The 17,282-nt window shown below is 32.2% G+C and overlaps 1 protein-coding gene and 1 long non-coding RNA gene across 3 annotated transcripts; both read right to left on the bottom strand.

The window, feature by feature from the left end:
* Window positions 1-131: 131 nt before the first annotated feature.
* On the bottom strand, window positions 132-6,493 carry LOC108454345 (uncharacterized). Of its 2 annotated transcripts, none has more exons than XM_017752776.2 (8): window positions 6,096-6,493; window positions 5,798-5,991; window positions 3,659-3,758; window positions 3,255-3,320; window positions 2,443-2,554; window positions 1,609-1,691; window positions 1,061-1,122; window positions 132-530 (listed from the first exon to the last, which is right to left on the bottom strand). In XM_017752776.2, the coding sequence occupies exons 2-8, from the start codon at window positions 5,980-5,982 to the stop codon at window positions 419-421; spliced, it is 720 nt and encodes a 239-aa protein (XP_017608265.1). In that variant the 5' UTR covers window positions 5,983-5,991; window positions 6,096-6,493; the 3' UTR covers window positions 132-418. The 2 variants fall into 2 exon arrangements, with proteins under 2 accessions (XP_017608265.1, XP_052874656.1); XM_053018696.1 differs by having other exon boundaries at window positions 1,609-1,712.
* A 2,425-nt stretch (window positions 6,494-8,918) lies between these two features.
* LOC128280397 (uncharacterized) lies at window positions 8,919-11,459 on the bottom strand. The gene is made up of 3 exons (XR_008270569.1): window positions 11,335-11,459; window positions 10,776-10,862; window positions 8,919-9,154 (listed from the first exon to the last, which is right to left on the bottom strand). It is a non-coding gene; the product is annotated as an uncharacterized LOC128280397 (long non-coding RNA).
* Between the last annotated feature and the right edge of the window lie 5,823 nt (window positions 11,460-17,282).

The raw sequence follows: 17,282 nt of genomic DNA on the forward strand, positions 1-17,282 counted from the left end.
ATGTGAATATTAAATAATGTATATTGCTGACAAATATTAAAAATATAATTTATTTTAATGATAATAATTCAAGGGTCGATGTCGGAGTTGGAGAGGAAAATAAGAAAAACAAGAGAAGAAACAGAGAAAGATTTCAAAACTATACCAACACAAAGAAATAAAATAAAATGTTACTAATCCATTGTATATGCATAATATCCCCTATACAAGCCCTAAATCACCTTCTACTGCATCAACCAACAATCAAACTATTAAGTTCAGAAGCCAAATAGAACACAACCCTAAGTCTTCTAATTTCCTAAACGCTAAAACTGAGCTAACCTCATCGATGGACTGTAATTTTCTCGTTCAGCAAGGCCACACCGTGCCATGTTTTAAGGGAAACTATGTCAAGAAACTTAACGAGTCAAAAGGTGGATCACAACTGCATAGGATGGGGTGGAGGAGAAAGGAGGTAGTTGAACATCTTGTCCTTTATTCTCTCCCGAAGTTGTGGCATCTGCCTCATTGCGTCCGGCGTGTCATTCAATCTGCAAATGTAAATTAGTAGAAGCATATAAGAGCCGTCTCCCCATACCCATATTCATATGGGCTGGAAATGGATGGGAAACAAGGGTATTTTTAGAAAAAAAAATGTCAGAGCAGCATAACCCGAAATCCCAAATAATATTTATGCTTACAATACAATTTAATGGTTAAGAATATATTCGCCATTCGTAAAAACAGAAGCAAACCTGCATACTATCCAATCGTATGACAATAAGGTAAAGAAAAAGGGTCATAAATACACAAAGTATTGCGTAAAATAAACTAACATGCATGAAGATAAACCTGCATCCCAATCCTACCATACACCTATATGTGCCCAAAATCTATGCATCAGAATACTTGACAGTTGCAAAAAGAATGTATTAAATGATATGATCATATATCATCACCATCAAGAAAGAAAATGTGCATAAACTTGACGATTGTTAAAGAACTCTATTCTTTTTTGTGACACATAACTCAAGATTTCAATTATTATAGAAAGGAATGCTTAGCGGAAACTGGAACTTACACATTTATGATTTTGAGAATATTTTCACGAGTTTGGCGGAAGAGACCGATATTTTCCTGTAACTGGAAAAGGGTAAAAGAGACAAGTTCTGTTAGGATCCACCAAGGCTGAACAGAACAGAACAGAACTTTGGGTTAATCAACACAAATGAACAGAAATTCTATCCACTTTTACATGTTCCACATTGCAACTACACTTCCTATGATACTAACTCCAAAACATTACTGTCCTGGCAGCGGCAGATATTAGAAGAAGAGAATCTTCGAATATTTATTACTATAGGTAACGGGACTGGTGCTAGAATGTACAAGCTATGTTACTTGGGTATGTTAAAAGTTTTCAATTTTTTCCATGTATTTCAAGGATCCTTGAAAGGTCACGTCCTCATACCTATGTCCACATATGTGTTGGATATAGGTGGGGACACGGGCATTTTAAGAAAAAAAAAAATGAAGAGTTAGGGTATGTAACATTAAAGAACGAGAATAAAAATCAAATAAATAGAAGAATAAAGTGAAATTTATCTACTCATGACATGAGTACTTCACCTGAAGAGCCGCAATATTTTCAGATATCCGATTTAAGGCTTGAGCATTCTGCTCCAGAAGTTCTCCTGTCACCCCGCCAATGGCTGTGAAACGGCATAATGCAGCTTTTCAATTAAATTTTCTGATAATAACAGCACAGAAGACAAGGGATTTTTCATGCTCACAGAACTTCAGGAACCATAGAACTAAACAAAATCTTCGTTGTTTGCAAAACCAATGGTAAAGAACAGAAACTATATTTGATAAATATTTTCAGCTACTTCTTTGACCTATTTTAGTTGCTTGCATTGTGCAAAGAATTGACATTCATCCACAAAACAAAGTTTCCAAGAAAAGAACAGATACTTTTAGCTTATTAAGTAAACAATGAGACAAAAAAGGGCAACGCGATCAAGTCAGGACAAAGCCAGTGACACAGGCTAACAAAGGAAAGAAATTATGTTTCACCACCCACAGTTCGAATCCTCCAAAAGTAACTTGTTTTCTAGACCTGAAAGTTTCAACAGCTTTGACGGATAGCTAGAAACATTTAATACCACCCAAACATCATCTAGAGAAAATGCCAAAAATTGAATGCAACAATAGAAGCAAACAATTTATTACAATTGTATATAAGACTCAATCTCCCTACAACAAGACTATGTATATAAAACTTCTTCTAGTATGACACTAAGTCTTGATGAAAAAGAAAACATTTGATTACAGTAAAATTAATTAAAAATTCGGGGTAACAGATGGGACTTTTAAGGAAGTAAAGAACGAACTTGCACATAAAAGCAAACAAAAACTGAGCCATTATGAGTTACTTAAAAGTCTTCAAAGATAAAATCCAACCTGTATATGAAATACCATCATTAAAGTCCACAGGAATCATTGGGGTTGGATATGGGGGAAGATTAGGTTGAGCGGCAAAATGAGTATGATTTCCAGAAGGATAAACTCTTTCCTGAAAAGAAAAGGCAAAAGATATTCCTAAGTATCATCGGTCCAAAAATGGTCATGAAATATAAATACTGCCTTGTTGCTCAGCACGCAACAAAATATTATTATGAACAGGAAATTGTGAAAGAAGTTGGTTAAGTTTAAATTCCAAGTCCAAATGTTAGCTAAAGTAGGGGACTTTTGATCAACAGACAAAGGACTAGTGCAATGCAAAGTTCCCCACAGAGAGGCCTCAAAGAAAAGATGATGAAAAGACAACAATGTATGATAATGCATCCCTTAGTCAAGCATATGCGATACCCATGAACCTAAGGAAATCAAGCAAAATTCCACCAAAAAACAGCTGCATAGCAGCAGGAACTAATTAATCTCCATCTAACATCTTACCAAGGAAAACAAAAACCACTATCAAAAATGGTCCCAAGGTCAGAGGAGCTTTCCTCCACTACCTTGTGTGTAGAAGAGAGTTTCGAGTGTGAATGAAAGCAGTAATTCACATCTCTTCTAATGTGAATGTTTAGAAGGGAAGTAGATAAACAGAGAACTGTCTGCATGTCAAGCGTCAAAAAGAGAGAATTTACTTTTAGCTTATGTCTAATTGTATTATTTCTAAGTAAGTACCCAGCTAATAAGGCTCATAGGAGCAACCAAAACACAAATTAGTGCAACTTTGCACAGAGAAAGAGAGAACCAGTAAAACATACCCTCTTGTCTTTAATTTTTCTGGCTAAATTGAGTCCTTCCTTCCTTCTCTTGCTATTTTCCTTTTTCTGCATAAAGTATAAACCAGATGGTGCTTATATGATACACGCATAAAAAACATTTTTCTCTGCAAATACAGAATAAAATCCTTTTGACAAGCATAAATGCTTCATCTTCTAAAGAAGATTTAAGATGAAACCGTCAAAATATAGCAGCATGCTAAAGCCACATGAAAAATATGTTCCTCGTGTGGTTATATATATGAGTCTAAATTCTACAGTTCTGGCAAACAATAACTGATGGGTTTAAACTCAGGTGTGAGCATATATACAAGTACTTCAAAATAAATGAAGAATCCAAGCAACATCGGGTTTAAATAGAGACAAATGAGAACAGTAAGGCTTACAGTCATCCATTTGCAACGCAAAGCCACATCCCGTACTGTCTTATTCTGTAAATCCAGGGCTATCTTTGCATAACGAGTTACACTCGGTTCTAATGCATATCTGCAAGAAGTACCAAGATACCACCACAAAAATTAAATTGGTGGACTCAATTCAAGGAAAAAACACAAAAAATTCAAAGCAAAGTAGCTTAATGAATTGCCATACAAGAAAAAGAATAGATGACCAATCGAATAACATAAGTAAAAATTATGGGCTGGAAAAGTACGTTTGAGTGCATCCTCAAAAGAGATCATCTGGTATTAGTTAATAAAAACAAAACATAAAACAATGAAGGAGAGGAAAGGGACTATTGTCTCCCTATCTATTTTTCTCCCTCCAGAAACTTAGATACCCATCTCACCAGTAATACCTTCACCAGGCATGGCTGATTGAAAAACATGGTAAATTTGTCTCTATACCAGTATGCACTTATAACTAATAATGGTTCTATAATTAACCACAGATGAGGAACATAATCAACCCTTTCATGAAAATAAACAGAAAAGGGAAATGATTAAATTATAATGAACACATACTGTAAAATGAATAAAATCAGCAACATCTAAATATATAAAATCACTCACCAATTTTGTCTAATAATTGACTGAAAGAAATCCTACCATATATCATATTTCTACTAGCCCTAATGTCACCAATTAGCAAAACAATTGAGACTCCAAGTATGGAATAGAACAAACTACACACATATAAATAAGGAACCCATTCCAATTTTCAGTACCAAATATCCGAGTTTATAGTGCCAACAAAAGGTTGAAGGTAGAATGGGTTCAAACACAAGCAGCACTAGTAAACTACACTCTTGAACCTTAAGATCCAATGTCAAACTTTTGTCTATCTCCAGGAAACCAATGGTAAGCAACAGTAAAATATAAGATCACAAACTACTTTTATTTTCTTTTCCTTCCTCCCTGTCCTTATAGGTAAAGATAGGAGATCCCAAGAAGGAAAAAAAGATGGGCCATGAGAATTGTGTTGTAAAGAAGATAAGGGGTATTGAAAGGGCAGTATTGCGGATGCGATATGGGAAACCATTGCAAAGTGGAAGGAGCAAGTGAAAAATAAAGGAGACGTAAGAAGCAAAATAAATGAAAATTGAAAAGGACGGTGAATCACAAGAGAGAACTTCATTTTTCATAACATTTATATTAAAAAATCTAAATTATTGTAGTAAAGTTATCGGCCTTACTAACTGTAACTCAAATTCCATAACTTCGAAGAAAAATACCAATTTCAGCTTACAACCGCAGCTAAATTTAATCTACCTATTAAGAAAAGAAATGCAACCAAAGAAAATAAAAGTTTAAGAGAACAACACTCTTATGTGATCAGGTAAAGTTTGAATACCATGAGTATGAAATACAAGAGCAATACTTAGGAGGAAGTAAGATGCTTTAGACATGTAAGCCATTTGATTATACATCCAGACACTAAGAAAGATGCAAAACATACAGAAAAGATTTTATCTTTTCAATTATGGGACCGATGCATTGCAAGTTTTGAAGAAAGGTGATTCTCTAAGTTTCGGTATAATTGAAGTCAAACGCTATCCCAAGCATTAGAGAATAAGACAACTCAAATGTAGCGATTTTGGCTTCGAAGCATAACATTTCATTTTAGCTTTGGTATCTTGGCACAACAAAAGAACTACATTAAGAAGCATAAGATTTCTAAACAGCATTTAAAACCCCTCTCTTACAGCCATTTGAATACTCGGATTGCAACTATAATTAGAAAGTTTAGAATAGAGAAAACAACTGAAGTGAAATCTCTGAAATGGCATTTAGTGAAGGAACAATGATGGATATATAAATAAGTTGCTCCCATTCATATTGGCTGCTAACTTTTTTCCTAGCCTATATAAAATTTAAGCACTGCAATATTGGCAGACTATTGCCTAACATATCATTTGCAATCAGTTCTAAGAAACCACCATTCAAAACAACAAAATTTGCATTTCTATCATTTAAAAATTCAAAATCTATATTAAAGACTTCATATATTTATAAAAAGACAATTTCATCAAACACCCAAATTCTATGCAACCAAAAAAATAAAGAAAAAGCAAAAAGAGTACTCACTTTTGTAACCCATTTTCGAGTATAACTTGCTCTTCTAATGTCCAATCCATGGAAATACCAGGGTTATGCTTCAAACCCGGACACCAACTCTCGGGTATAGGTTTCCCGTTATTCAAGTGAACTCCATTGAAAGAAGACGGCGCGTGATTCGCTTCTTGTTGATGGTTCCCCGGTGGGTACGCCATCAATTTTAGCTTCAAAAAAAGAATCTCCGATTTTCACACTATTTTTTTTTTATTTTTTAAGTTTTAAAGAAACTACAATGGAATCAAACAAACAAGAAGGGAAAAAAAAAAACCACAATTGTCAGAGATGAGAAAATTGATTCCTTCCCGCCAGATGTAGAGTTCCCGCCATTAAAGAAACAAAACTCAGATTAAAAAGAAAAAAGAAAAAGAAACCCGAAAAGAGTATCAAAGATCGTGAAAAATAAAAGAGAATTCAAAGATCAAAAGAGTAAGGGGATGTTATTAGACTGAAGGGAGCTCTTCTATTTTGAAAATTTTATATCAGCAGATAAAGATGAGAACAAAGCAATTGAGAGAGAGAAAAAGTTTCATCAGGGAATAATGTACGGAACATAGGAGAAATCAAATCAAAATCAATTTGATTTGAAAGGTGGAATAGAAGGTTTGTTTTTTTATTTTAAGTTTACATAGTTCAAAGTACATCTAAATTCTTCAGTTTCATTATTATCTTTTCTTGAATTTTATTTATTTATTATTTTATATTCTTTTTATCAGTATTTTTATATTAGCCGACTTTAGACATAATGTTCACTTAAATGACTATTTTTACCCTTTAAAAATAAAATATATCATGTATTCAAAAATTAACTATTATATATATAATATTTAATCCAGTCTCTAGATATAAATTTCATACATTATCGATCAATAATAATATATATCATCATTAGATAAAATAAAAATAATTTATAAGTATTAATAATATTATTTAAATTTAATTAAATAATAATTAATTATAAATAAATGTTAAAAATTTGAAATTTAAATTTTAAAACCTTAGATTTAGGATCTGAAATATGAGAGTTATGAATGTTTAAATAAAATTATTAAATTTTTTATAGAAAAGAGAAGAAAAAATTGTTCAAATATTTGATTCATTTCTGGATATAAATTCCATACATTATTAATTAATAATAATATATATATCACCATTAGATAAAATAAAAATAGTTTATAAATATTAATAATATTATTTAAATCTAATTAAATGATAATTAATTATAAATAAATGATAAAATTTTAAAATTTAAATTTTAAATCCTTAAATTTAGAATTCAAAATTTGAGAATTATCAATGTTTAAATAAAATTATTAATTTTTTTTATATAGAAAAGAGAAGAAAAAAACCATTAGGCAGTCACCATTTTGGGTACTGCTAAACTAACAACTTCATCATGTAGAACTTGAATAATTGGTGAGCTAAAATGATGAAGTCCAATGTTCATTCTAAATATAAATATTCAAACAAAAATAGAATAGGAAACCTCACATGTGTATATATATATATACATATACATCAGAAACTCTATCAGGTACGTATGCATTTGGAAATATAAATTTAGGATACAAATTCATGTTTAAAATTAATAATAAATAATAAATAATAAAATGTGTTGGAAACTTGATAAGCCCAACACACCCATTACAAAGGACCTAGGACCTAAGACCTACAATTAATGTTACACTAACTCTCTGAAGTCGGTTAACCTTTTACTTCATAGCCTTTTAGTGCATTATAATGCTCAGGTAGCATGGCCGGCCTTATATCATTTAGGCGGCAGAACAGACCATATATCATTCAGGCAGTAGATCCGACCATATATAAAAGCTAACCCAAGTGCATTAAGTATTTAAAAACTTAAAGCTTAGTCGAGACTTACAATTACAAGAGAATAGAACACTTTTATTAATACATAATACAATTACAATATGACACACACTTCCCTCTTTTTCATCATCACATGAATGAAAGCTCCTACCCCTATTTATAGAGTATAGTGATCATTGTATTGTTGACACATATCAACATCGTTACCATTAGTTTCATAAATATCTAATAACTAGAATGTTAATGTATAATATCTAGTCTTCTAGAGAATATCCTATTTCTTTATTATATATATATATATATTCTAGAATCATCAAAAGAAAAGTTCGCTTAAAGGATAAATTTGGTTTTTATCTACAAGTTGCATTGGCTTTCAACACTCCTCCTCGATGCAAACTTCTTTCTACAAATGATTTACAGATGATACCAAATGCTTATTTGAACTTCTCAAACTTTGGTCTACTTAGACTTTTCGTGAATATGTCTACAACTTGCCCATCTGTCTTTATTGGCACCATCTTGATCTCCCCTTCAAAGACTTTCTCGCGAATATAGTGATAGTGCACTTCTATATGTGTTGTCCTGGCATGAAAGATCGGATTCTCTGCTAGACGTATGGCTAATAAATTATCACAAAGAAGCCTTACTTGACAGTCTGTTGACTGATGAAGATCTTCCATCAGTTGTTTCAGCCAAGTACTCTCTTGTGTCATTGATGTTGTCGACGGATATTTCGCTTCGGTGCTTGATAATGGCACTATTTGTAACACCCCTCGCCCGCATCCGACGCCGGGACGGGATTCGAGATGCTACCTGACTTTTACTAACACTTCCATACTAAACAGGGCCATGAAATCTCAAATAATTAAAAACTTTTGTTTTCACATACAATCTGTCCCATATACGGGCTTACGTGGCCCAAAACATACATCTGGAGTGGTTCGAGACCCAACCGAGAACTCATAAAAAACTTAGAAAATCTCTTGCATCAAGGCTTCATATGCCCGTGTGGGTATGGAGCACACGCCCGTGTGCTAGGGACACGCCCGTGTCCCAAACCCGTGTCCAAAAACCTGGACAAATACAAGGCTATTTTCCAAGCCATTTTGTCACACTCACAATAGATACACGCATACTTATACAATAACATACAACATGGCAAAATTAGGTACTTAAACATTCCTAACATGTCATGATTATGGCAATTTCACATGCAATAGATATCATAGATTTTACTCACATCTTTACCACATTCATACTATAATTATTATAAACTCATCACATAATACCATAGCACATGCATGCACAATTAAAATAGATTTACAACCCCATAATCAAAATAGGCCAACACATATGGTTAAAGCCATATCACATACTCTAATATTTAAACTCCTATACATGCCATAGGCTCAAAGTACTTGAAATCACTACACCTATAGCGTTAGCTTGACAGTGTGATAATATCTCTGACGGCCTCCAACCCGAGCTAACCTGGAAACTCTAGAAAACATGGGAAAGAAGAGGGGGGGTAAGCTTTCGCTTAGTAAGTTCATATGAAAACAATAAGCACTCATTAACTTGTTTTATCAATGTTTACAACATATTCTCAAGTTCACTACAAGCTGTCTTTCTGAGCGGTCACTAAATTATTTATATCTGGAGCTACGAAACTCCGAATTAAGTTCCGTTAATTTTCCCTAAAACTAGACTTATTTTCCTTTCTTATATAAAATTTTCAGAATTTTTGGTTTAGCCAAATAGTACAGTTTATTCCTCAAAGTTACCCCTAATTCACTGTCTGACAGTTCCGACCCTTCTGTACTAAAGTTCAATTATCTCATAGTACAAGACTCTAATAATGTTCTCGTCTATTTCTCTTGAAACTAGACTCATATGTATACTTACTAATTTTTTTCTAGAATTTTTGGTTGGGCCAATTAGTACAGTTTATTAGTTAAATTCTCCCCTGTTTCAGGGTATGACCACTCTGACCCCTGTGCACTACAAACTGAATTTATCCCTGTACGAAATTCCAACGACCATGGCGTTTATTTCCCCTAAAAATAGACTCAATAAGGAATCAATGAATGTAAGGTATGACTCTTAATAATTTTTTTTACAATTTTTGGTGAATTTCTAAAGTCAGAACAGGCGATCTCGAATTCATTCAGACCCTGTTTCACAAGAATTCAAATATCACACAATATGGAATTCTTTTTCTTCCCCTGTTTCTTTCATGTGAAAATAGACTCATTAAGCTTTAATCCCATATTTTATTCTGCCTCTAACTCATTTTCCACTATTTTTAGTGTATTTTCAAAGTTACATTACTGCAGTAACTCAAATCTGTCAAGGCTAAATTACTCATTCATGATCATTGTTCACAAAATTAATACAACATCGTTTGTATAATCATCACCGAGACATTCATATCACATTTTCATTTACCATCTTACCATATTGTTGTTATGTCGAGTTTTCAACCCGAGGGTTAAGTACATACCTGTTCAAAGTATTCATTTCACAACATTTACCAATACGTCCCTTTCATCTCGAGTATTCCTCCATTTGAGTAGAATTTTACCCGTTGAACACATCGGAATATAATTCGGATACATGAAAAGTTTGCACATAAGTGCCACATATGTAGCCAAGCTACCATGTAACCCACCCATAAGTGAACTCGGACTCAACTCAACGAGCTCGGGCGTTCGCATCCATAAGTGAACTCGAACTCAACTCAACGAGCTCGGATGCCTAGTTACATCTCACGAACTCGGACTCAACTTAACGAGTTCGAACATTCGCATCCATAAGTGAACTCGGACTCAACTCAACGAGTTCGGATGCTTAACCATCCTAGTGACATGTCACTTGTATCCTAATCTATTCCTAAGGTTCAAACGGGATTTTCCTCGAACACATATCCTTGCTATCTTCCGTAAAATACCGAAACCAATACTCGGTAGCACTTTATATTTAATGATAATACACATAACTTGCATTTTATTCAAAATAACCATTAAAGCATATATTTCATGATAAAAATCAGCATATCATATATTTAACATCAATAACTTAAAAATAACAATTATGCTACATTATTTACACATGAACTTACCTCGATACCACAAAGGTGAAAAAAAAGACGTAATTATCCCTTAATCGATTTCTTTCCGTTCTAGGTCCAAATCTCGATTTTCATCATCTAAAATATCACATTCAACTTATTAAAACAATGTACTTATCAAATTAGTCAATTGACACACTTGGGCAATTTTTACAATTTTGCCCCTATATTTTGCCAAAATTACCAAATTACCCCTAGGCTCGTAAAATAATTTTTATCACATTTCTTTACTCCTTGAGTCTAGATGAACCATTTTCATAACTATAGCAACTGATAATTTCAACTATTTCACACATTTACAACTCATTTTACAACTTAGCAATCTAGCCCTTTTTAAGGTGTTTTCATGTAATTTTTTTCACAAAAGTTGTTTATTAGACAACTAGGACTCATAATCTTCCATAAAAACACAGCAAACAACACATTTACTCTCATGGAAAAACCCTAGACTCTTCATCATTTTGCAAAATAGACCCCTCATATGAAAGCTCATGCTTTAGGGGTTCCAAAAATGTAAAAATCATCAAACAAAGACATTAAAATCACTTACAAGCAAGGGAAATATGTTGCTGAAATTTTCCAGCTTCAAAGCCATTTCTTTGCTGCATATTTCGGTGAAGGAGAAGAGAAAAATGATAGCTTTTTCTTTTTGATTTGGTAATAATAAAACTAGTCAAAATTAGTGACCAAATTTCACCTAATTTTGACTTTTCAAGAATTTTGTCTCCCATGGCCGGCCATCACACTTTAAATGGCCTAATTTCACTTTAAATACCCCCAATTTAAGATACAAGGCAATTTAACACCTTTAGGTATTAAAACACAACTTTTACCTTTTACGCGATTTAGTCCTTTTTCGAAATTAAACTAGAAATTGCTAAAATTAACTTACCAAAATTTACATGCACTTATAAAATTATATTATAACACAAAATAATACTAAAATAATTTTCTCTAGCCTCGAAATAGTGGTCCCGAAACCATTGTTCCGACTAGGCCCAAAATCGGGCTGTTACACTATTGCTTGTCTCTTATTGCACTATGATATTGCTCATGAGCCAAGGCTGAAGATGTACCTAGTTTTCAATCACAACGTATCATAGTCTCCAGCATAGTCAGCATCACAATATCCAACCACTAGACATTCTTTTGTTTTCTTGTATAAAATACTAAAATTAATAGTTCCTTTAACATACCTCAGGATGCATCGTATTGCCTCAAAATGAGGCTTCTTAGGATTGCTCATGTATCGACTAGCCACTCAAACTACATAAGTTATGTCTGGTCGACTTAGAGTGAGCCAGATAAGACTTCCGACCAACTGTCGATACACAGTTATATCTTCTAAATTTTTACCTTCATCTGTTCGTAGTTTTATATTGAGATCCATAGGAGTCGAGATAAGCTTGCAATCAAGCATCTCATACCTCTGTAGGAGATCTTTTGCATATTTCTATTGGCCCAAAAATAATCCTTATTTCGTGCACTCTACTTCAAGTCTAAGAAAGTGTTTAAGTTCTCCTAGTTCCTTCATATGAAATCTAATAGAAATATTTTCCTTTGTTTGCTGGATTTCCTCGCAATAATCTCCCGTGATGATTTAGACATCCACATATACAAGCACTATGCCTAGTTTCCTTAATTTACTTTCACAAATAAACTAGAATCTGAATGAGAAACTATAAAACCACTTTGTATTAAGAACTCACTGATCTTCCCGTACCATGCTCTTAGAGCCTGCTTCGAGCCGTAAAGCGCCTTCTTCAGCTTGTAAACATCCTCAGGAGGAACCTTATTCTTGAAACCTCTTAGTTGTTCCATGTAGATGTCCTTGTCAAGTTCTCCATGTGAGAAAGCATTCATGACATCCATCTTGTAACACCCCTAACCCATCTCCATTGTCGGATTAGAGTTATGGAACATTACCTCATAAATCAAAACATTTAATTTCACAACAAAAATAATTATGCAAATTAAACGTTAACATTTAATACCTCAATTTAATTATAATAAAAAAAGTATTCTTACAAACCTTAAACTGAACCTTAGGGCCCTAAAAACAGTTTAGGAACATTTAGGGATCAATTTGAAACAAAATAGGAAGTTTTGGAAAAACTTGAAAATTTTGAAAACAGAGGTTACACGGCCGTGTGACGTAAACCATGTGAACATTCAAAGTCTGGACACACAGCTGTATCTCAGCCCATTTTTTTGGTCGTGTGGGTATTCGAAATAGGGCCACACGACCGTGTGTACATTCAATGTTGGGTCACATGGTCGTGTCGCCATGCTGTGTAACTCTCTGAACTCGTGTGTACAAACCTACACCTTCAAATCAAAAGACATACAGTTGTGTGAATAGTCCGTGTACGACACACGACCATGTGACAGCTTGTATCCCAGGCCATGTGTCCCAAAGTGTACCTTAAAATTCAAGTTTACCAAATATGTTTACTTGGGCCACAAGCATATTAACTGCTTCGGATGTACTAACGTCTAGAGTGTGAATACTACAATAAAATATATATCAATAAGGCGATATCCACAAGTATACTGGTCTAGTTATAATATAGTTTACAACAGAGTAGGTGAGTACTCCGATAATCATACTCAAGGGAGACGAGTGCTAGATCAATTTTAACATAAAAACTAAAAGATATAATTAGTACTTTAAATTAGTTAAAGTACGAGAGTAAAGGGAAAAAAAAGTTTTTATGATTTTTATGAATAATAAAATAACATAAAGAAATAAAATTCTAGAAATTGAAAAATAGAAATAGTCAAATCTGATTATGGGTGATTAGCTCACTTCAGTAGCCCTCGTCAACTATCGCTTCGGGTTCGTCGTCAATCAACTAGTATTTATCCCAATAGGATCTTCTGATCTTCCACTCGAATAACTAGTCGACAAAGACTAATTATCTTCTTACCTCATAGTTCAAACCGGTTTGGGGTGAATGTGTTCACGGATGGCCCATACCAACTTTGGGTTAATTCCCACATTGATGACTTCCCAAAGTTGTCAGGCCTAGGGTTTGTTTTACGTTCTTCATTTCCCAAACAACTGATCCATTAAGTTATCCTTACAAAACAATTAACAGATCATACCTCCACTCGCTAGTCCCCTATAGAGGGATTAGTTCTTTATGGTCTCCATAGACAATACAAAATCGATATAAAGAGAAAACATGTGAAATAAATCAACAATAAAACATGTGAAATAAATCAACAATATAGAGTTTATGAAAGAGCCTGATTGTATTAAGATTGATTGCAAATCCACAAGGTTTGATTATCTCCACAATTCAGATATCTCAAAATAGAAAAAAAAAACAACGGGAAATAAATCTAGGCTAAGTGAATGGTGTCCATAACATGGGATAAATGAGTTATTTATAGCCTTCAGGTGGTTGTCGTCCTTAACCGTAGGTCAGCTGACATTCCCGATCTTTAGGTTTGATTGTACAGACCAAAACGCCACTGCCTCGTGTTTAATTCCCGTCCAAAGTCGATGTCGCGACACACTAGGTCTTGTGTCGCGACATAGCAATCAAATGTACTCCTCTTGGGATATCTTAAAGGGTGTGTCATGACATCAAAGGCAGTCTTGAGATTTCTCCATTTTGCTCCTTATGTTGCGACATTGAACATCCCGTGTTCCGAAATAGTGACCAATATCAGTTTAGTACGCCTCTAATGGTCTCCTACACACTCACAAAATGTGTTAGCTCACCCTTAGGCCTCATTCGGCCCCTAAGGTCAATAAAAGACTCGATTTGCAAATTTTATTAATTTAGTGAAAACTTGCAAAAACACAATTAATACCTAATGAAAATGTTTGCTTTCAAGCTCCTAAAGTGTGAAAATTAGTTTAATCTGCTACACTAAATTACGGCAGATCACATACCATTTAACAATCATTAAACCTATTCCAAACACACTTAAACCTAGAAACTACTGTTTTTGGTTACACATCTGCCACAACTTCCAAGACTTTCTAGTGACCAATGCTAGCAATACTCGAACAATTGTGATTTTTGCCACTGGGCTATATGTTTCTTCATAATCCATCCCATATTGTTCCGAGAAACCTCAAGTAACAAGTCGAGCCTTATACCTTTCAATTAAGCCATTTGGTTAGGTCTTCACCTTGTAGACCCATTTGCAGGATATTGGCTTCATGTCTTTTGGCTTTGGCACTAAATCCCATGTTTGATTTTCATTTAGTGCCTTAATCTCTCCTTCCATAGCTTTCTACCACTCAAGGCTTTGTGTTACTTTTTGACAAGTAGATGGCTCAATAGGTATAGACTCATTTATGCAATTAGCGTAGGGTTAAACCTTTCTCTATGCACGTTTTTTAAATAAAAAGATTAAATTACCATTGAATAACGTAACTTATTTTTATAATTTTCCCGATTGGCTTTTGACATCAAGAAAAACTTAAATAATAGTATATATATATTACAACACACTAATTATATATAAAATTAAAAATATTTATGGATTTTTATTTCATATATAAAATTAGTAAATTACAACATATGTTTTTATTATTAATTATTTGTTAATGTATATGTTAAAATTATTTCAGTAAGAATAAATAATGATTAGCACTTTCGAGTCTCCACAAAAAGGTCGAAAATGATATTTTCTTAATATTTTTGAAAATGGGTTGAAAAGGATTTTATATATAAAATTGGGTAGTTGAAATTCAAATAAATGTTAATTACGATTTGTTTCTATATCTACTTTAATTTCAATCTTTATTTTATTCGTTTGATTTTGTTTATATTTTGGTTTTGGTGTTGACATTTCAATTTCTCAATTATTGGACTTTATTGTAAATATTATATTTAGCCTTTTGGAATCAATTTCTTTAATCATCTTTAATCAATATGTATATGATGAAGCAATTGGAAGATAATATATCCATTTTGTTCTCAAATTTCTTAGTTTTTCTTTTGGGTATAAAACTAATATCCATACTATTCATTTTAATTTTTTAAATTTAATATCAGGAATTTAAGTATTTTTGTATTTTAAAATTTTAAATACAGCAAAAATTACAAATAGTAAATAACACATGTTTAATTAGAATTAACTAAATACGTATTACATATTAGGGATAAAGTAGAATAATTAAAGAAAAATTGTATATGATGAGACTCGAATTTGAGGACTCGTAATTTCAATATCTCAATTTTCTTAAAAATTAACTGATTTAAATATTAAAATTGTTAATGAATTTAAATATTTCAATATCTCAAACGAACTTCAATAATGATGTATTTTATATTTGGACCAATTTAACTGCACCAAAGTTATTGTTTATTAATATTTTTAATTTAAAATTTAATTATAAAAATATATTAATATATTAAATAATAATTGATGTTGACAAAATTTTAGATACATTTGGTTCGTTGAATCTTAATTACGTTTCAGTATTAAGATTATGTGTGGAATGTGAAACTGCATTATTTAGTTCATTTCATTTGGAATGTAAGATTTATGAATTTTTTTTTGTTCAATTGCATAGTTGGTTGATGAAATGTACAATTGCCTGTAAGCATATTTCACTCAATTGTTTTTATTATAATTTTTTTAAACAAGTTTAGTTGTTTAATATTTTTAGTCTCAAATTTCATAAAATTAATAATTTCTCTTACTATTTTTACATTTTATTATAATTTATATATTAAGAAGTAAGTATATGACATTGAAATAAATTTATAAATAATAATTATAACAATTCATGAAAAGTTATTGCAACACCAACCATAATTATAATTAATATATTAATAAATAAATTATAAAATAAAATTATTTATAATTATAATTGTAATATATGGCATCTATTAGTTCATTGCAAAAAAAACAAAATTGTTTTTAATTAGTCTCCAACTTTATTTAAGAAAACAAGAGATAAATTGGTCTCAAACCTAAGGAATGGACTACATCTTGAGAGTATTGCGTAATATAAGATTATAAAATGATCAAAATATCCCATTCTAAAATGTCATATTATATTCAGCGAACCAAAACCCAGCTTTATGGAAACTAGAATTGAGTAAGAAAATTGAGAAAATAAAATCAATCCAAATTAAAAAATTTTAAGTGCTGTTTTCATATTTTATATTTAAAAAGTAAAATAACTTCAAAAGTTTTATATAAATTAATTAATTTATTTGAATTTCCTTTTAAAAATATTTATAAAGAAAACAAATAATATCTAAAAAGCATAAAACAAAAACTCATTTAATAGCGCCTTCTTTTTTGAGAAAAGTACCTTTTATCACTCATTTTCACTAGCTTAGCTCCCTCTACTTTTTGTCTCATAAAGACAACCTCGTCGGCGCACAGGGCTTGCAATCAAAGAAAGAACGAAAAGGAGGAAAATGCAATTTCTTATCAATACAAAAATATATTGTAAAATTCAATTTGATTCAGTTTAATGAAATTCATTTAAAAAGATTTCAATTATAATATAGAAAA

Source organism: Gossypium arboreum, chromosome 9 (assembly GCF_025698485.1).
Source record: "Gossypium arboreum isolate Shixiya-1 chromosome 9, ASM2569848v2, whole genome shotgun sequence".
NCBI lineage: Eukaryota > Viridiplantae > Streptophyta > Magnoliopsida > Malvales > Malvaceae > Gossypium > Gossypium arboreum.